Source organism: Somniosus microcephalus, chromosome 28 (genome assembly GCF_052327205.1).
Source record: "Somniosus microcephalus isolate GS21.2 chromosome 28, FLI_Smic_1.0, whole genome shotgun sequence".
Taxonomy (NCBI): Eukaryota; Metazoa; Chordata; class Chondrichthyes; order Squaliformes; family Somniosidae; genus Somniosus; species Somniosus microcephalus.
The window spans coordinates 42,909,570-42,930,603 of NC_141014.1; the positions used below are offsets into that span (position 1 = coordinate 42,909,570).

The 21,034-nt window shown below is 49.1% G+C and overlaps 1 protein-coding gene across 6 annotated transcripts in view; it reads left to right on the forward strand.

Moving 5' to 3' along the window:
* LOC147099685 (pleckstrin homology domain-containing family A member 7-like) overlaps nt 1-21,034 on the forward strand; it is a 137,465-nt gene that overhangs the window by 98,686 nt on the left and 17,745 nt on the right. For all 6 annotated transcript variants that reach the window (XM_085969056.1, XM_085969055.1, XM_085969050.1 and 3 more), the window contains 6 exons: nt 1,340-1,448; nt 2,991-3,127; nt 16,575-16,757; nt 17,310-17,468; nt 18,410-18,703; nt 20,673-20,803. In XM_085969056.1, coding sequence (XP_085825182.1) covers nt 1,340-1,448; nt 2,991-3,127; nt 16,575-16,757; nt 17,310-17,468; nt 18,410-18,703; nt 20,673-20,803 — 1,013 coding nt within the window. The remainder of the gene's footprint in view (nt 1-1,339; nt 1,449-2,990; nt 3,128-16,574; nt 16,758-17,309; nt 17,469-18,409; nt 18,704-20,672; nt 20,804-21,034) is intronic.

Sequence of the window (21,034 nt, forward strand, 5' to 3'; positions counted from 1 at the left end):
GGAGTGCATCGAAGGTTCATGAGATTGATTCCTGGGATGGCGGGACTGTCTTATGAGAAGCGATTGAGTAAACTAGGCCTGTATTCTCTTGAATTCAGAAGAATGAGAGGGGATCTCATTGAAGCATACAAAATTATTACAGGGCTTCATAGGGTGGATGCTGGGAGAATGTTTCCCTTAGCTGGGGAGTCTAGAACCAGGGTCCACAGCCTCAGGATAAAGGGTCGGCCATTCAGGACTGAGATGAGAAGAAATTTCTTCACACAGAGGGTGGTGAATCTTTGGAATTCTCTACCCCAGAGGGCTGTGGAGGCTCAGTCATTGGGTATATTCAAGACAGAAGTCGATAGATTTCTGACTAGTAAGGGCATCAAGGGATATGGCGATAGGGCCGGTGAATGGAGTTGAGGCAGAAGATCAGCCATGATCTCATTGAATGGCAGAGCAGGCTCGAGGGGCCGAATGGCCGACTCCTGCTCCTATTTCTTATGTTCTTACACTCAAACACATGTATTCCCACACACGCACACTCACTCACACATTCACACACAAACACACTCGCGCACATAGGGAAATGTGATAGGAGGATTGAAATAGCAAGTACGATTGGTAGATTAGAAGGGGTCTGTGTGATTGGTAGATTAGAATGGCTCAGTGTGATTGGTAGATTAGAAGGGGTCTGTGTGATTGGTAGATTAGAATGGCTCAGTGTGATTGGTAGATTAGAATGGGTCAGTGTGATTGGTAGATTAGAATGGCTCAGTGTGATTGGTAGATTAGAATGGGTCCGTGTGATTGGTAGATTAGAATGGGTCCGTGTGATTGGTAGATTAGAATGGGTCCGTGTGATTGGTAGATTAGAATGGGTCCGTGTGATTGGTAGATTAGAATGGGTCCGTGTGATTGGTAGATTAGAATGGGTCAGTGTGATTGGTAGATTAGAATGGGTCCGTGTGATTGGTAGATTAGAATAGGTCAGTGTGATTGGTAGATTAGAATGGGTCGTGTGATTGGTAGATTAGAATGGGTCCATGTGATTGGTAGATTAGAATGGGTCAGTGTGATTGGTAGATTAGAATGGGTCCGTGTGATTGGTAGATTAGAATGGGTCCATGTGATTGGTAGATTAGAATAGGTCAGTGTGATTGGTAGATTAGAATGGGTCGTGTGATTGGTAGATTAGAATGGCTCAGTGTGATTGGGGAGGGATTGATGGAGGCCTATGCATCGTCTAAGAACAGTTTGGCCATTGACTGTTGTGACTGGTTATTTGGGGTGATCTCGACTGACACAGTAACGGCACCCCATTTCTAACACACATGTTGCTTTGACTGATCAGGAGCGAGGAGAGGCACAGCGGGACCTATGGATGATGGAGGATGTGATGTTTGGCCTCAACAACAACAAGAAGAGCTTCCAGGTTGCTATAGGATCAACTCGACACCCAGGTAAGAAGCAGACAGACTGTCCCTGCAATAGACTGACCGAAAACTGACCACCTGGACACAGACTGACTGGAAACTGACCACCTCCGACACTGACCATCCCTGATATAGACCTAAATACAGTTCTAGGGGTGCTGACTCTCACTGGGGTACGTGTTCCACAGACACTGATCCACACTGGGGTAGAGTTCAACAGGCACTGACTCTCCCTGGGGTACAGTTCCACAGACACTGACTCTCACTGGGGTACAGTTCCACAGTCACTGACTCTCACTGGGGTACAGTTCCACAAACACTGACTCTCACTGGGGTACGGGTTCCACAGACACTGACTCTCACTGGGGTACGGGTTCCACAGGCACTGACTCTCATTGGGGCACAGTTCCACAGACACTGACTCTCACTGGGGTACAGGTTCCACAGGCACTGACCCTCACTGGGGCACAGTTCCACAGGCACTGACCCTCACTGGGGTACAGGTTCCACAGACACTGACTCTCACTGGGGTACGGGTTCCACAGGCACTGACTCTCACTGGGGCACAGTTCCACAGACACTGACTCTCACTGGGGCACAGTTCCACAGGCACTGACCCTCACTGGGGTACAGGTTCCACAGACACTGACTCTCACTGGGGTACGGGTTCCACAGACACTGACTCTCACTGGGGTACGGGTTCCACAGGCACTGACTCTCACTGGGGCACAGTTCCACAGACACTGACTCTCACTGGGGCACAGTTCCACAGGCACTGACCCTCACTGGGGTACAGGTTCCACAGGCACTGACTCTCACTGGGGTACAGTTCCACAGGCACTGACTCTCACTGGGGTACAGTTCCACAGACACTGACTCTCACTGGGGTACAGTTCCACAGGCACTGACTCCCACTGGGGTACAGTTCCACAGACACTGACTCTCACTGGGGTACAGTTCCACAGACACTGACTCTCACTGGGGTACAGGTTCCACAGGCAATGATTCTCACTGGGGTACGGGTTCCATGGGCACTGACTCCATTGAATCCATATCCCATAGAATCCATACCGCATGGTATCCATATGCTTGTAGAAACCATACCCCTAGTACCCCTACCACATTTACCATGGCATCCATGGCATGCTAAAGTACCCATGCCCACGGTACCCAGGCCCCGTGTACCCAGGCCCCGTGTACCCAGCCCCGTGTACCGTGTACCCTGGCCCCGTGTACCCTGGCCCCATGTACCATGTACCCAGGCCCCGTGTACCATGTACCCAGAGTACCATGTACCCAGGTACCGTGTACCCTGACCCCAGTGTACCATGTACCCAGGCCTCAGTGTACCTAGGCCCCAGTGTACCCAGGCCCAGTGTACCATGTACCCAGGCCCGTGTACCCAGGTCCCGTGTACCCAGGGTACCATGTACCCAGGCCCAGTGTACCCAGGCCGCGTGTACCCATTCTTCTCATGTTGTGTGTTATGTTGAATGTCATGGATTCAATGTTTTGTGCATATGCTGTTTGAAACAACATATTTTGCTTTTGTCCCTCCTCCATCCCCAGTAATGCCATTTGCAGCCTCCCCTGTCCTCGATCATCAGTCTGCATTACAGAGAGACTCCCTGCAAACTCCAGTTGGGTCATCACCACTGCCATCTCCAACCTCATGGCAGCCCCTATCCCACAGCGAACCTCCTCAGGTGAGTGAGACCTCAGTGAGCCTCCACAGGTGAGTGAGATCTCAGTGAGTCTCCACAGGTGAGTGAGATCTCAGTGAGTCTCCACAGGTGAGTGAGACCTCAATGAGTCTCCACAGGTGAGTGAGACCTCAATGAGTCTCCACAGGTGAGTGAGACCTCAGTGAGTCTCCACAGGTGAGTGAGATCTCAGTGAGTCTCCACAGGTGAGTGAGACCTCAGTGAGTCTCCACAGGTGAGTGAGACCTCAGTGAGTCTCCACAGGTGAGTGAGACCTCAGTGAGTCTCCACAGGTGAGTGAGACCTCAGTGAGTCTCCACAGGTGAGTGAGACCTCAGTGAGCCTGCACAGGTGAGTGAGACCTCAGTGAGCCTCCACAGGTGAGTGAGACCTTAGTGAGCCTCCACAGGTGAGGGTACATGGTACACGGGGTCTGGGTACATGGTACACTGGGAACCTGTGCAAGGAGACAGAGGAAAGGGAAGCAAGGATAGAAACAAAAGACAGGAAGGAGAAAAGCAAAAGTGGAAGGCAGAGAAATCAAGGGTGTAAATCAAACAGGGCCACAGTAAATAAGAATTCTAAAAAGACTAAGAGTATTAAAAAATCAAGCCTGAAGCCTTTTGTGTCATAATGCGAGGATCATTCGTAATAAGGTGGATGAATTAGCTGCACAAATAGATGTAATCGGATATGATATAATTGGGATTACGGAGACATGGCTCCAGGGTGACCAAGACTGGGAATTCAACATCCAGGGGTATTCAATATTCAGGAAGGACAGGAAAAAAGGAAAAGGAGGTGGTTAAAGAGATTAACACAATAGTAAGGAAGGATATTAGCTCTGATGATGTGGAATCTGTATGGGCAGAGCTGAGAAATACCAAGGGGCAGAAAACATTAGTGGGAGTTGTATACAGAGCCCCAAATAGTAATGCTGAGGTTGGGGATGGCATTAAACGGGAAATTAGAGACACGTGCAATAAGGGCACAGCAGTTATCATGGGTGACTTTAATCTACATATAGATTGGGCTAACCAAATTAGTAACAATACTGTGGAGGAGGAATTCCTAGAGTGTATACGGGATGGTTTCCTGGACCAATATGTTGAGGAACCAACTAGAGATCTGGCCATCTTAGACTGGGTATTATGTAATGAGAAAGGATTAATTAGCAATCTTGTTGTGCGAGGCCCCTTGGGGAGGAGCGATCATAATATGATCAAATTCTTCATTAAAATGGAGAGTGAAGTAGTTGACTCAGAGACTAGGTTCCTGAATTTAAATAAAGGAAACTATGATGGTATGAGGCACGAGTTGGCTTGGATAGATTGGGGAATGTTACTTAAAGGGTTGATGGTGGATAGGCAATGGCAAACATTTAAAGATCGCATGGATGAACTACAGAATTTGTTCATCCCTGTTTGGCATAAAAATAAAACAAAAAAGGTGACTCAACCATGGCTAACAAGGGAAATTAGGGATAGCATAAGATCCAAGGAGAGGACATATAATTTGGCCAGAAAAAGCAGCAAACCTGAGGATTGGGAGCAGTTTAGGATTCAGCAAAGGACAAAGGGATTAATTAAGAGGGGGAAAATAGATTATGAGAGTAAGCTTTCAGGGAACATAAAAACTGACTGTAAAAGCTTCTATAGATATGTGAAGAGAAAAAGATTGGTGAAGTCAAGCGTAGGTCCCTTGCAGTCAGAATCAGGGGAATTTATAATGGGGAACAAAGAAATGGCAGACCAATTACATACATACTTTGGTTCTGTCTTCACAAAGGAGGACACAAATAACCTCCCAGAGATGTCGGGAAACATAGGGTCTAATGACAGGGAGGAACTGAATGAAATCAGTATTTGTAGGGAAATGGTGTTAGGGAAATTGATGGCATTGATGGCTGATAAATCCCCAGGGCCTGATAATCTACATCCTAGTGTACTTAAGGAAGTGGCCCTAGAAATAGTAGATGCATTGCTGGTCATCTTCCAAAATTCTATAGACTCTGGAACAGTTCCCATGGATTGGAGGATAGCTAATGTAACCCCACTATTTAAAAAGGGTGGTAGAGAGAAAATGGGGAATTATAAACCAGTAAGCCTGACACCGGTAGTGGGGAAAATGTTAGAATCCATTATAAAAGATGTAATAGCAGAGCACTTGGAAAACAGTGACAGGATCGGACAAAGTCAACATGGATTTACAAAAGGTAAATCATGCTTGACTAATCTACTGGAATTTTTTGAGGATGTAACTGGTAGAATCGATAAGGGAGAACCAGTGGATGTGGTGTATTTGGACTTTCAGAAAGCTTTCGATAAGGTCCCGCATAAGAGATTAGCGTGTAAAGTTAAAGCACATGGGATTGGGGGTAAGGTACTGTCTTGGATAGAGAACTGGTTGGCAGACAGGAAGCAAAGAGTTGGAATAAACAGGTCTTTTTCCGAGTGGCAGGCAGTGACTAGTGGGGTACCGCAGGGATCGGTGCTAGGACCCCAGCTATTCACAATATATATAAATGATCTAGACGAGGGAACTAGATGTAATATCTCCAAGTTTGCAGATGACACAAAGCTGGGTGGGCGTGTGTGCTGTGAGGAGGATGCAGAGAAACTCCAGTACGATTTGGACAGGTTGGGTGATTAGGCAGATGCATGGCAAATGTAGTTTAATGTGGATGAATGCGAGGTTATCCACTTCAGTGGCAAAAACAGGAAGACAGATTATTATCTGAACAGCAATAGATTGGGAAAAGGGGAAGTGCAACGAGCCCTGGGTGTCCTTGTGCACCAGTCGCTGAAGGTAAGCATGCAGGTGCAGCAGGCGGTTAAGAAGGCAAATGGTATGTTGGCCTTCATAGCAAGAGGATTTGAGTACAGGAGCAAGGATGTCTTGCTACAGTTGTACAGGGCCTTGGTGAGATCGCACCTTGAGTATTGTGTGCAGTTTTGGTCGCCTTATCTGAGGAAGGATGTACTTGCCATGGAAGGAGTGCAGCAAAGATTCACCAGGCTGATACCTGGGATGGCAGGAATGACGTATGAGGAGAGATTGGGTCGATTAGGCTTATGTTCGCTAGAGTTTAGAAGAATGAGAGGGGATCTCATTGAAACTTATAAAATTCTAACAGGACTAGACAGACTAGATGCAGGAAGGATGTTCCCGATGGTGGGGGAGTCCAGAACCAGGGGTCACAGTCTAAGGATAAGGGGTAAGCCATTTAGGACTGAGATGAGGAGGAATTTCTTCACCCAGAGAGTGGTGAGCCTGTGGAATTCTCTGCCACACAGTCGGCCACAGTTAAGGCCAATTCATTAAATATATTCAAGAAGGAGTTGGATATATTTCTTGAGGCTAAAGGGATCAAGGGATATGGGAAGAAAGCAGTATTGAATCTGGATGATCAGCCATGATCCATTAAATGGCGGAGCGGGGCCGAATGGCCAACTCCTGCTCATATCTTCTATGTTTCTATGAGACCTCAGTGAGCCTCCACAGGTGAGTGAGACCTCAGTGAGCCTCCACGGGTGAGTGAGACCTCAGTGAGCCTCCACAGGTGAGTGAGACCTCAGTGAGCCTCCACAGGTGAGTGAGACCTCAGTGAGCCTCCACAGGTGAGTGAGACCTCAGTGAGCCTCCACAGGTGAGTGAGACCTCAGTGAGTCTCCACAGGTGAGTGAGACCTCAGTGAGCCTCCACAGGTGAGTGAGACCTCAGTGAGTCTCCACAGGTGAGTGAGACCTCAGTGAGCCTCCACAGGTGAGTGAGACCTCAGTGAGTCTCCACAGGTGAGAGAGACCTCAGTGAGTCTCCACAGGTGAGTGAGACCCCAGTGAGCCTCCACAGGTGAGTGAGACCTCAGTGAGTCTCCACAGGTGAGTGAGACCTCAGTGAGTCTCCACAGGTGAGTGAGACCTCAGTGAGTCTCCACAGGTGAGTGAGACCTCAGTGAGTCTCCACAGGTGACTGAGACCTCAGTGAGCCACCACAGGTGAGTGAGACCACAGTGAGTCTCCACAGGTGAGTGAGACCTCAGTGAGTCTCCACAGGTGAGTGAGACCTCAGTGAGTCTCCACAGGTGAGTGAGACCTCAGTGAGTCTCCACAGGTGAGTGAGACCTCAGTGAGCCTCCACAGGTGAGTGAGACCTCAGTGAGTCTCCACAGGTGAGTGAGAGACCTCAGTGAGTCTCCACAGGTGAGTGAGACCTCAGTGAGTCTCCACAGGTGAGTGAGACCTCAGTGAGCCTCCACAGGTGAGTGAGACCTCAGTGAGCCTCCACAGGTGAGTGAGACCTCAGTGAGTCTCCACAGGTGAGTGAGACCTCAGTGAGCCTCCACAGGTGAGTGAGACCTCAGTGAGCCTCCACAGGTGAGTGAGACCTCAGTGAGCCTCCACAGGTGAGTGAGACCTCAGTGAGCCTCCACAGGTGAGTGAGACCTCAGTGAGCCTCCACAGGTGAGTGAGACCTCAGTGAGCCTCCACAGGTGAGTGAGACCTCAGTGAGCCTCCACAGGTGAGTGAGACCTCAGTGAGTCTCCACAGGTGAGTGAGACCTCAGTGAGCCTCCACAGGTGAGTGAGACCTCAGTGAGCCTCCACAGGTGAGTGAGACCTCAGAGCTGGAAGGAATGGGACCGGCTTTCATAGAAACATAAAAACATAGAAGATAGGAGCAGGAGTAGGCCATTCGGCCCCTCGAGCCTGCTCCGCCATTCAATGCAATCTGGGCTGATTATCCAAATTCAGCACCCGGTCCCTGCTTTCTCCCCCTACCCCTTGATCCCCTTAGCCTTAAGAAATATATCCAACTCCTTCTTGAATATATTTAATGTATTGACCTCTACTGCCTTCTGTGGTAGAGAATTCCACAGGTTCACCACTCTCTGGGTGAAGAAATTCCTCCTCATTTCTGTCCTAAATGGCCTACCCCTTATCCTTAGACTGTGACCCCTGGTTCTGAACTCCCCGACCATCGGGAACATCCTTCCAGCATCTAGTCTGTCCAGTCCTGTCAGAATTTTATAAGTTTCAATGAGATCCCCTCTCATTCTTCTAAACTCTAGCGAGTACAAGCCCAATTGACCCAATCTCTCCTCATACGTCATTCCTGCCATCCCAGGTATCAGCCTGGTGAATCTTCGCTGAACTCCTTCCATGGCAAGAACATCCTTCCTCAGATAAGGCAACCAAAACTGCACACAATACTCAAGATGTGGTCTCACCAAGGCCCTGTATAACTGCAGCAAGACATCCTTGTTCCTGTACTCAAACCCTCTCGCTACGAAGGCCAACATGCCATTTGCCTTCTTAACCGCCTGCTGCACCTGCATGCTTACCTTCAGTGACTGGTGCACAAGGACACCCAGGTCTCGTTGCACTTCCCCTTCTCCCAATCTATTGCCATTCAGATAATAATCTGCCTTCCTGTTTTTGCCACCCAAGTGGATAACCTCACATTTATCCACATTATACTGCATCTGCCATGCTTTTGCCCAATCACCCAACCTGTCCAAATCATCCTGGAGTTTCTCGGCATCCTCCTCACAGCACACATGCCCACCCAGCTTTGTGTCGTCTGCAAATTTGGAGATATTACATCTAGTTCCCTTGTCTAGATCATTAATGTATATTGTGAATAGCTGGGGCCCAAGGACCGATCCCTGCGGTGCCCCACTAGTCACTGCCTGCCACTCGGAAAAAGACCCGTTTATTCCAACTCTTTGCTTTCTGTCTGCCAACCAGTTCTCTATCCAAGTCAATACCTTGCCCCCAATCCCAAGTGCCTTAACTTTACACGCTAATCTCTTATGCGGGACCTTATCGAAAGCCTTCTGAAAGTCCAAATACACCACATCCACTGGTTCTCCCTTATCTATTTTACCAGTTACATCTTCAAGAAATTCCAGTAGATTAGTCAAGCACGATTTACCTTTTGTAAATCCATGTTGACTTTGTCCGATCCTGTCACTGTTTTCCAAGTGCTCTGCTATTACATCTTTTATAATGGACTCTAGCATTTTTCCCACTACCGATGTCTGGCTTACCGGTCTGTAATTCCCCGTTTTCTCTCTACCACCTTTTTTGAATAGTGGGGTAACATTAGCTACCTGCCAATCCATGGGTACTGTTCCAGATTCCATCGAATGCTGGAAGATGATCAGCAAAGCATCAACTATTTCTAGGGCCACTTCCTTAAGTACCCTAGGATGTAGATTATCAGGCCCTGGGGATTTATCGGCCTTCAATCCCATCAATTTCCCTAACACCATTTCCCTACAAATACTGATTTCTTTCAGTTCCTCCCTTTCATCAGACCCTATGTTCCCCGACATCTCTGGGAGGTTATTTGTGTCCTCCTTTGTGAAGACAGAAGCAAAATATGTATTTAATTGGGAAGCCATTTCTTTGTTCCCCATTATAAATTCCCCTGATTCTGACTGCAAGGGACCTACGCTTGACTTCATCAATCTTTTTCTCTTCACATATCTATAAAAGCTTTTACAGTCAGGTTTTATGTTCCCTGCAAGTTTACTCTCATTCTATTTTCCCTTTCTTAATTAATCCCTTTGTCCTCCTTTGTTGAATCCTAAACTGCTCCCAATCCTCAGGTTTACTGCTTTTTCTGGCCAATTTACATGTCCTCTCCTTGGATTTTATGCTATCCCTAATTTCCATTGTTAGCCACGGTTGAGTCACCTTTTTTGTTTTATTTTTATGCCAAACTGGGGTGAACAAATTCTGTAGTTCATCCATGCGGTCTTTGAATGTTTGCCATTGCCTATCCACCATCAACCCTTTGAGTGACATTCCCCAATCAATCCTACCCAACTCACGCCTCAGACCATAGTAGTTTCCTTTATTTAAATTTAGGACCCTAGTCTGAGTCGACTACTTCATTCTCCATCTTAATGAAGAATTTGATCATATTATGATCGCTCCGACCCAAGGGGCCTCGTACAACAAGATTGCTAATTAATCCTTTCTCGTTACATAATACCCAGTCTAAGATGGCCTGATCTCTGGTTGGCTCCTTGACATATTGGTCCAGGAAACATAAGAACATAAGAAATAGGAGCAGGAGTAGGCCATACGGCCCCTCGGGCCTGCTCCGCCATTCAATAGGATCATGGCTGATCTGAATCTAGACTCACGTCCACTTCCCTGCCCTCTCCCCGTAACCCCTAATTCCCTTATCTGCTAGGAAAATGTCTATCTCCATTTTAAATTTATTTAATGTTGCAGCTTCCACAGCTCTCTGGGGTAGCAAATTCCATAGATTTACTACCCTCTGAGTGAAGAAGTTTCTCCTCATCTCAGTTTTGAAAGGGCAGCCCCTTATTCTAAGATTATGCCCCCTAGTTCTAATCTCACCCATCAGTGGAAACATCCTCACCGCATCCACCCGATCAAGCCCCCTCACAATCTTATATGTTTCGATAAGATCGCCTCTCATTCTTCTGAACTCCAATGAGTAGAGTCCCAACCTACTCAACCTTTCCTCATACGTCAACCCCCTCATCTCTGGAATCAACCGAGTGAACCTTCTCTGAACCGCCTCGAGAGCAAGTATATCTTTTCTTAAATATGGAAACCAAAACTGCACGCAGTATTCCAGGTGTGGCCTCACCAATACCCTGTATAACTGCAGCAAGACTTCCCTGTTTTTATACTCCACCCCCCTTGCAATAAAAGCCAAGATTCCATTGGCCTTCCTGATCACCTGCTGCACCTGCATACTAACTTTTTGTGTTTCATGCACCAGGACCCCCAGATCCCTTTGTACTGTAGCACTTTGCAGTTTCTCTCCATTTAGATAATAACTTGCTCTTTGATTTTTTCTGCCAAAGTGCATAACCTCACACTTTCCAACATTATATTGCATCTGCCAAATCTCTGCCCACTCACTTAGCCTGTCTATGTCCTTTTGCAGGTTTTTTATGTCCTCCTCACTCACTGCTTTCCCTCCCATCTTTGTATCGTCGGCAAACTTGGATATGTTGCACTCGGTCCCTTCCTCCAAATCGTTAATATAGATTGTAAAGAGTTGGGGTCCCAGCACTGACCCCTGTGGAACACCACTAGTTACTGATTGCCAGCCCGAGAACGAACCATTTATCCCAACTCTTTGTTTTCTGTTAGATAGCCAATCTTCCACCCATGCCAGTATATTACCCCCAATCCCGTGATTTCTTATCTTGATCAGTAATCTTTTGTGTGGAACCTTGTCAAATGCCTTTTGGAAGTCCAAATACACTACATCCACTGGTTCCCCTTTATCCACCCTGTATGTTACATCCTCAAAGAATTCGAGCAAATTTGTCAAACATGACTTCCCCTTCGTAAAACCATGCTGACTCTGTCCTATTAAATTATGTTTATCCAAATGCTCTGTTACTGTATCCTTAATAATGGACTCCAACATTTTGCCAACCACAGATGTTAGGCTAACTGGTCTATAGTTTCCAGCTTTTTGTCTACTTCCCTTCTTAAATAAAGGTGTTACATTAGCAGTTTTCCAATCTGCCGGGACCTTTCCTGAGTCCAGGGAGTTCTGGAAAATGATCACCAATGCATCCACAATCCCTACCGCCACTTCTCTCAAGACCCTAGGATGTAGGCCATCAGGTCCGGGGGATTTACCCGCCTTAAGTCCCATTATTTTACTGAGTACCATCTCCTTAGTGATTTTAATCGTGTTTAGCTCCTCCTCCCCCATTGCCCCCTGTTTGTCCAGTGTTGGGATATTTTTAGTGTCCTCTACTGTAAAGACTGATACAAAATATTTGTTCAGCGTCTTTGCCATCTCCATGTTCCCCACCACTAGTTTCCCAGTCCCATCCTCTAAGGGACCAACGTTCACTTTAGCCACCCTTTTTCTTTTTATATAGCTGTAGAAACTCTTGCTATCTGTTTTTATATTTTTTGCTAGTTTACTTTTATAATCTATCTTCCCTTTCTTAATTAATCTTTTAGTTATTGTTTGCTGGCTTTTAAATGCTTCCCAATCTTCTATCCTCCCACTAGATTTGGCTAATTTATGTGCCCTTGTTTTCAGTCGAATACTATCCTTTATTACTTTACTAAGCCACGGATGGCTGTCTTTTCTTTTACTCCCCTTTTTCCTCAGTGGAATATATTTATCTTGAAAGATGTGAAATATCTCCTTGAATGTAGACCACTGCTCCTGTACCGTCTTACACTTTAATCTGTTTTCCCAGTCCACTTTAGTCAATTCTACCTCTCATACCTTCATAGTCTCCTTTATTTAAGCTTAGTACGCTGGTTTGAGATCCAACTCTCTCACTCTCAAACTGAATTTGGAATTCAACCATATTATGGTCACTCATTCCAAGGGGATCCTTTACTAGGACATTTTTTATTAATCCTGTCTCATTACACAGGACCAGATCTAAGATTGCCTGCCCCCTGGTTGGTTCAGTTACACACTGCTCAAGGAACCCGTCCCTAATACACTCTATGAACTCTTCCTCAATGCTGCCATGCCCAATTTGATTAGTCCAGTCAATATGAAAGTTAAAATCCCCCATGATTATAGCTGTTCCCTTATTACAAGCCCCAACTATTTCCTGATTTATACTCCGACCGACAGAATTGCAACTGTTAGGAGGCCTATAGACTACGCCCACTAGTGACTTTTTTCCCTTATTATTCCTTATCTCCACCCAAACTGTTTCACTATCCTGATCCTTTGACCCAATATCATTTCTGACTATTGCAGTGATTCCATCCTTGATTAACATAGCAACCCCACCTCCCTTTCCTTCCTGTCTGTCCTTCCTAATTGTCAAATACCCTTGTATGTTTAGTTCCCATTCATGATTATCTTGCAGCCATGTTTCCGTAATGGCCACCAGATCATACCCATGTGTAGTTATTTGTACTGTCAACTCGTCAATTTTGTTACGAATGCTGCATGCATTCAGATAAAGAACTTTCAAATATGTTTTCTGACAATTTATTCCTCCTTTTACCCCTTTTACTACTTTACCTTTATCATTATACATTCTGTCCCTTCCTGACACGTTCTGGTTTTTAATTCCCCCACTGCTACCTTGCTCTATTGCCTTCTCCGCTGTCATTTTTATTTTTCGCTCTCTTAAAACCTCCCCCCCACTAATTAGTTTAAAGCCCTCTCTATATCCCTAGTTATTCGATTCGCCAGGATTCTAGTCCCAGCACTGGCCAAGTGAAGTCCGTCCCAACGGAACAGCTCTCTCCTGTCCCAGTACTGATGCCAGTGTCCCAGGAAGCAAAACCCATTTCTCCCACACCAGTCTTTGAGCCACGCATTTAACTCTCTAATTTTATTTACCCCAGCCAAATTTGCACGTGGCTCAGGTAGTAATCCAGAGATTATTACCCTTGTGGTTCTGCTTTTTAATTTGGCCCCTAGCTGCTCAAACTCCCTCAGCAGAACCTCCTTCCTTGTCCTGTCTATGTCGTTGGTACCAACATGGACCACGACAACTGGATCCTTCCCCTCCCACTCCAAGTTTCTCTCCAGCCCAGAGGAGATGTCCTTAACCCTGGCACCGGGCAGGCAACACAGCCTTCGGGACTCTCGCTCTCGGCTGCAAAGAACTCTATCTATCCCCCTAACGATACTATCCCCTACCACTACAACATTTCTTTTAACTCCCCCCCACTTAAATGGCCCCCCACTCCACGGTGCTGTGGCCAGGTTGCTCATCCTCCCCGCAGTCCCTGTTCCCATCCTCACAGGGAGTAAGAGCCTCAAACCTGTTGGACAAGAGCAAGGGCTGCAGCTCCTCCAACACTACCTCCTGGATCCCCGTACCTGCCTCACTTCTAGTCACACCATCCTGACCCTGGCCACGGACTACATCTGAATTAATTAATCTAATTGGTGTGACTACCTCCTGATACACAGAGTCCAGGTAACTCTCCCCCTCCCTGATGTGTCTCAGTGTTTGAAGCTCGGACTCCAGCTCTTCAACACGGAGCCGGAATTCCTCGAGCAGCCAACACTTACTGCAAATGTGATCACCGTGAGCATCAATGGTGTCCACCAGCTCCCACATATTGCAGCAGCAACACATCACCTGATCTCCCATTCTATGTAATTAATTAAATTTATTAATATTATTTTTAAATACCCTCTGCCCCGATTCTAGATGATGAATATCGCACCTTAGAAACTATAAACCACAGAGTTTAAGCTTAAATAGAGAGAAATACTTACCAACCAATCACTTACCCGCTTTCTGGTGACGTCACATTTGGATTACTTTTTACCCCTCTCCTTCCCTCTGACTTCAGAGACTGGAGACTGGTAGGCCTTACCTGGGTCTCTGAAGCCTTTTTAAGCTTCCCGCTCGCGCCTCCCGCCGACTCCCTTAAACACTCCAGGAATTCCTCCTCCACAGTATTACTAATTTGGTTAGCCTAATCTATATGTAGATTAAAGTCACCCATGATGACTGCTGTGCCCTTATTGCACGCTTCTCTAATTTCCCTTTTAATGCCATCCCCAACCTCTGCATTACTGTTTGGGGGGTCTATATACCACTCCCACTAACGTTTTCTGCCCCTGGTATTTCTCAGTTCCACCCATACAGATTCCACCTCATCAGAGCTAATATCCTTCCTTACAATTGTGTTAATCCCTTCTTTAACCAGCAATGCTACCCCACCTCCCTTTCCTTTTTGCCTATCTTTCCTGAATATTGAATACCCCTGGATGTTGAGTTCCCAGCCTTGGCCACCCTGGAGCCATGTTTCCGTAATCCCAATCAAATCATATTCGTTTTCCTCTATTTGCGCAGCTAATTCATCCACCTTATTATGAATGCTCCTCGCATTAAGACACAAAGCCTTCAGGCTTGTTTTTTTAACGCTCTTATACAGGTAGACTACCCTTTATCCGGACTTCCGAAAACCGAAACCCTCTAAATTTTTCGTTCAGCGTAAGTCGTGCGTACGACTTACGCTGAACGAAAAAACCTTCGGTTTTTAGAGGGTTCCGGTTGCGGAAGTTCGGATAAAAGGGTAAGTCGTGCGCACGACCCCCCGCCGACCCCCCCGCCGACCCCGCCAGCCCCGACAACCGCCGACCCCCGCCAGCCCCGACAACCGCCGACCCCGCCAGCCCCGACAACCGCCGACCCCGCCAGCCCCGACAACCGCCGACCCCCCCGCGGACCCCGCCGGCCCCGACAACCGCCGACCCCGCCAGCCCCGACAACTGCCGACCCCCCCGCGGACCCCGCCAGCCCCGACGACCGCCGACGTACCCCGCCGGCCCCGACCCCCGCCGACCCCGACTGACTTACGCTGAGCGTCAGCGTAAGTCGTGCGCACGACCCCCCGCCGACCCACCCCCGCGGACCCACCTTCCGAAATCCGAAATTCTCCTTTATCCGAAACTCGGCTGGTCCCGAGGTTTTCGGATAAAGGATAGTCTACCTGTACCTATTAGAATTGTTATTTACTGTGGCCATGTTTGATTTAAACCGTTGATTTCTCTGACTGCCACTTTTGTTTTTCTCCTTCCCTTCCAAATGTCTCCTTCACCGATTGCTGATTATTGGGCATTGACAATGAGATTTACTGCTTTATCTGAAAAGGCGGGTGGGGTTGAGGGATACGGGGAGAAGGTGGGGTTGAGGGATACGGGGAGAAGGTGGGGTTGAGGGATACGGGGAGAAGGTGGGGTTGAGGGATACGGGGAGAGGGTGGGGTTGAGGGATACGGGGAGAGGGTGGGGTTGAGGGATACGGGGAGAAGGTGGGGTTGAGGGATACGGGGAGAAGGTGGGGTTGAGGGATACGGGGAGAAGGTGGGGTTGAGGGATACGGGGAGAGGGTGGGGTTGAGGGATACGGGGAGAGGGTGGGGTTGAGGGATACGGGGAGAGGGTGGGGTTGAGGGATACGGGGAGAAGGTGGGGTTGAGGGATACGGGGAGAAGGTGGGGTTGAGGGATACGGGGAGAGGGTGGGGTTGAGGGATACGGGGAGAAGGTGGGGTTGAGGGATACGGGGAGAGGGTGGGGTTGAGGGATACGGGGAGAAGGTGGGGTTGAGGGATACGGGGAGAAGGTGGGGTTGAGGGATACGGGGAGAAGGTGGGGTTGAGGGATACGGGGAGAGGGTGGGGTTGAGGGATACGGGGAGAAGGTGGGGTTGAGGGATACGGGGAGAAGGTGGGGTTGAGGGATACGGGGAGAAGGTGGGGTTGAGGGATACGGGGAGAAGGTGGGGTTGAGGGATACGGGGAGAAGGTGGGGTTGAGGGATACGGGGAGAAGGTGGGGTTGAGGGATACGGGGAGAAGGTGGGGTTGAGGGATACGGGGAGAAGGTGGGGTTGAGGGATACGGGGAGAAGGTGGGGTTGAGGGATACGGGGAGAAGGTGGGGTTTGTTCCGCCTAATTCTTTTGTTATTTTATGGTTTATTCTGAAGGTTGTGGACAATGTCCCTCACAGGCCGCCCCTCCCCCACCTGTTGTATCGAGCTGAGTGCAGCACAGCACAACACTCAGAGACTGAAACAGGCTCACCCACAGCCCAGTCTGAAGAGAAACACCAGCTGGGAGAGAAGAAAGGAGATCTCCAGTATGACCCAGTGACAAATGGAAATTACAAGGTAATCCTCTCCCCATATCTCAACCCCACCCTCTCCCCATATCTCAACCCCACCCTCTCCCCATATCTCAATCCCACCCACCCACCCTCTCCCCGTATCCAATTCTCTTTTGAAAGTTACTATTGAATCTGCTTCCACCGCCTTTTCAGGCAGCGCATTCCAGATCACAACAACTCGCTGCGTATAAAGACCTCTCCTCATGTCGCCTCTGGTTCTTTTGCCAATTATCTTAAGTTTGCTTCCTCTGGTGACCGATCCTCCTGTCAGTGGAAACAATTTCTTCCTATTTACTCCATCAAAACCATTCATGATTTTGAACACCTCTATTAAATCTCCCCCTTAACCTTCTCTGCTCCAAGAGCAACCCCAGCTTCTCCAGTCTCTCCACTGGAATCATTCTTATTTTTGTCAAATAAAAGTGGGGAATGAACAAACTTTCCTTGTCACAGACTCCACGGAGGAATAAAAGAATGAAAGGTCTGCATGCTATTACAGCAGAGATACCGCAGCACATAATGTAAAATCCGTATTGTTCTGTCTTTGTGTCGCCAGGGGCAACACACACTGACCGTCGGGGGCGTAAGCAGGAAAGGAAAGATGAGTGCAGAGGAGCAGATGGAACGAATGAAACGACACCAGGAAGCACAGCTCAAGGAGAAGCCCAGGGCAGCCACGCTGGCCCAAAGAAGTGTGGCAGTGTCACCAATAATGGTAAGTGCCGCCTGGGTTAACACCGTCCCGAACAGGATGATTGCAGTGTCTGTTTGCGCCTCCAGTCTGTGCTGACAGTATGAAGTTATTTACATCCATCTCACTGAGGTGAAAATCTCTCTCTTTAGTATATTTGAGAAAAAAAGCAATCTTGAATAGTTAGCAAGTGTTGCCTGAACCCAGGAAATAAACTGTAGCTTCCGAGCTTGCTCCTGCCCCCAGTGGTTGGTGTTTATACACAATTATATTGTTCAGTTCTCTGCTTTCAGCTAATATCCAGTGAGTTGCATCAGCTTAACTCACCTTCCTACATCTATATTTTTATAACTATATATACTGCAGAATGGCCAATCCTTTCTGGAAGATTTTGGAGAGTCCTGGGAGTTATTTTAATGGTTGAGCGAGGAATTGGACTGGAGCTGTATAGCAGAATTACAGTTTACAGCAACGCTTCCATTTTAAAATTTTCATCCTTGTTTTCAAATCCCTCCATGGCCTCGCCCCTTCCTATCTCTGTAATTTCCTTCAGCCCCACAACCCTTTGCGATCTCCGCCCTCCTCCAATTCTGGCCTCTTGAGCATCCCCGATCCCAGCTGTCTGGGCCCTGAGCTCTGGAATTCCCTCCCTAACCCTCTCCGCCTCTCCTCCTTTAAGAGGCTCCTTAAAACCGACCTCATTGACCAAGCTTTTGGTCACCTGTCCTAATATCTCCTTATGTGGCTCGGTGTCAAATCTAATCATGCTCCTGTGAAGCACCTTGGGACGTTTTACTACATTAAAGGCACTGTATAAGTTGTTGTTTACAGAAATTAAGAGTGTTTATGTATTAGATCCTTGTTTGGATCTTAATCTAGAGCAAGATCAGTAAGAAAGTTTCAACTCATGATCGGGAGTGAGTAACATTGGCTTCACATTCAGACCATGTTTGTTGACTTCTCAGAGAGGATCAGCCACAGAGCAGGCGACAGGGACATCAAGACTGCTCGCCGGGACCCTTCGGACCAACAGACCACTGACCAGCCATTCAGCGGGTGCCCATCTCACTGCCAGTGTGGTGGCCTCTGAGACCAGACCAGGAAACACCCCAACTGTTACCACAAGACCAACGGCTGCACCAGAGACGCCCGTAACACCAAACGTGACCGCGTCAAGCAAATTGGTGACAATGATATCGGCACCGCCGGGGAGGACAGAAAGCCAGACCCGAGAAAATAATCGCGTTGTAAGAAAAGAGGTGCGAGTTTCCCACACTTCTGCCGTCACCCGACACCTCACTCACCAGCAGGGGGCAGTGGGACAGATTTAGGGGCAGGAACCCCAACTGAGGTGGGCTGACGCAGCTCCGAGCAGGTTTGATCCTGGCACCTTGGGGTTTGTGTGTTTCAGTACTGCACCAGCTGATGCCAGTGCCAATTAGGCACTGGGCCACCGAACATTGACAACAATGACTGTTACACCACTTCATAGGGTTAGACCCTGAGCCACAAGTTGGCCGAGAGGGGGAGAGAGTGAGAGAGGGGGAAAGAGGGGGGAGAGAGTGAGGGGGGAGAGGGGGGGGAGAGTGAGAGGGGGGGAGAGTGAGGGGGGGGAGGAGAGAGTGAGAGGAGGGGGGAGAGGGAGAGAGAGAGAGCGGGGGAGACAGTGAGAGGGAGAGAGAGAGTGGGGGAGACAGTGAGAGGGGGAGAGAGAGTGGGGGAGAGAGAGAGGGGGAGAGAGAGTGAGAGGGGGAGAGAGTGAGAGGAGGGGAGAGAGTGAGAGAGAGAGAGTGAGAGGGGGGAGAAAGTGAGAGGGGACAAAGTGAGGGGGGGAGAGAGTGAGGGGGAGAGTGAGAGGGGGAGAGGGAGAGAGAGAGTGGGGGAGAGAGTGAGATGAGGGGAGAGAGTGAGAGGGGGAGAGAGAGAGAGGGGAGAGAGTGAGAGGAGGGGAGAGAGTAGAGGGGGGGAGAGTGAGAGGAGGGGGAGAGTGAGGGGAGAGTGAGAGGGGGGAGAGGGAGAGAGAGAGAGGAGGGGAGGGAGTGAGAGGAGGGGAGAGAGTGAGAGGGGGAAAGGGGGGGAGAGTGAGAGGAGGGGGGAGAGTGAGGGGGAGAGTGAGAGGGGGAGAGGGAGAGAGAGGGGGGAGAGAGTGAGAGGAGGGGAGAGAGTGAGAGGGGGAGAGAGAGAGTGAGAGGGGGGAGAGTGAGAGAGGGGAGAGTGGGGGAGAAGTGAGGGGAGAGAGAGAGGTGGAGAGAGTGAGAGGGAGGGAGAGAGAGAGGGAGAGAGAGTGAGAGGGAGAGGGGGAGAGTGAGAGAGTGAGGGGGGAGAGAGAGAGAGGGGGAGAGAGAGGGGGGGAGAGAGAGAGAGGGGGAGAGAGTGAGAGGGGGAGAGGGAGAGAGAGAGGGGGGAGAGAGTGAGAGGAGGGGAGAGAGTGAGAGTGGAGGAGAGAGTGAGAGGGGGGAGAGAGTGAGAGGGGGGAGAGTGAGGGAGAGAGAGTGGGGAGAAAGTGAGGGGGAGAGAGAGGTGGAGAGAGTGAGAGGGAGGGAGAGAGAGTGAGAGGGAGAGAGTGTGAGAGGGAGAGAGGGAGAGAGTGAGAGAGGGGGAGAGAGAGGGGGAGAGAGAGAGAGGGGGGGAGAGAGTGAGGGGGAGAGAGAGAGGGGGAGAGAGTGAGAGGGGGGGAGAGTGAGAGGGGGAGAGTGAGAGTGAGAGGGGGAGAGTGAGAGGGAGGGGGGGAGAGTGAGAGGGAGGGGGGAGAGTGAGAGGAGGGGAGAGAGAGAGGAGAGGGGGAGAGAGAGGGGGAGAGAGTGAGAGAGGGGGAGAGAGTGAGAGAGGGGGGAGAGTGAGGGGGAGAGAGTGAGAGGGGGAGAGTGAGAGGGAGGGGGGAGAGTGAGAGTGAGAGGGGGGAGAGTGAGGGAGGGGGGGAGAGTGAGAGGGAGGGGGGAGGGTGAGAGGGAGGGGGGGAGAGTGAGAGGAGGGGAGAGAGTGAGAGAGGGGGGAGTGTGAGAGGGGGGAGAGAGAGTGAGGGGGGGAGTGAGAGGGAGGGGGGAGAGTGAGAGGAGGGGAGAGAGTGAGAGAGAGGGGGAGAGAGTGAGAGAGGGGGAGAGTGAGAGGGGGAGAGAGAGAGAGAGGGGGGGTGTGAAGAAACAAACTCGTGCAGATGGACCTACTGATTTTCACTGTGAGTCAGGACCTGCCCAACAAATACAATGAGTAATTTTACATTATTTACAGTGTAAACCAAGTAAAGTCGTCATAACGACACGATATATCGATGTGAATCCCGACCCTCCCCTCAGCCCAGAACAACTGCAGGAGAAGCAAAGAACACTGGAGAAAATCAAGACCATGATCGCGAAGACCAGGTGAGGAGTGCAGAGTCACACAGCACAGGAGGAGGCCATTTGGCCCATCGTGCCTGTGCCGGCTCTTTGAAAGAGCTCTCCAATTAGTCTCACTCCCTGCTCCTTTGCCATAACCTTGCAAATTTTTCCTTTTCAGGTATTTATCCAATTCAATTTGTAAGTTTAGGAGTGGGCCTTTGGCGTAGCGGTAAGCATCCCCGCCGCTGGGCCAGAAGGTGAAGGGTTTCGAAC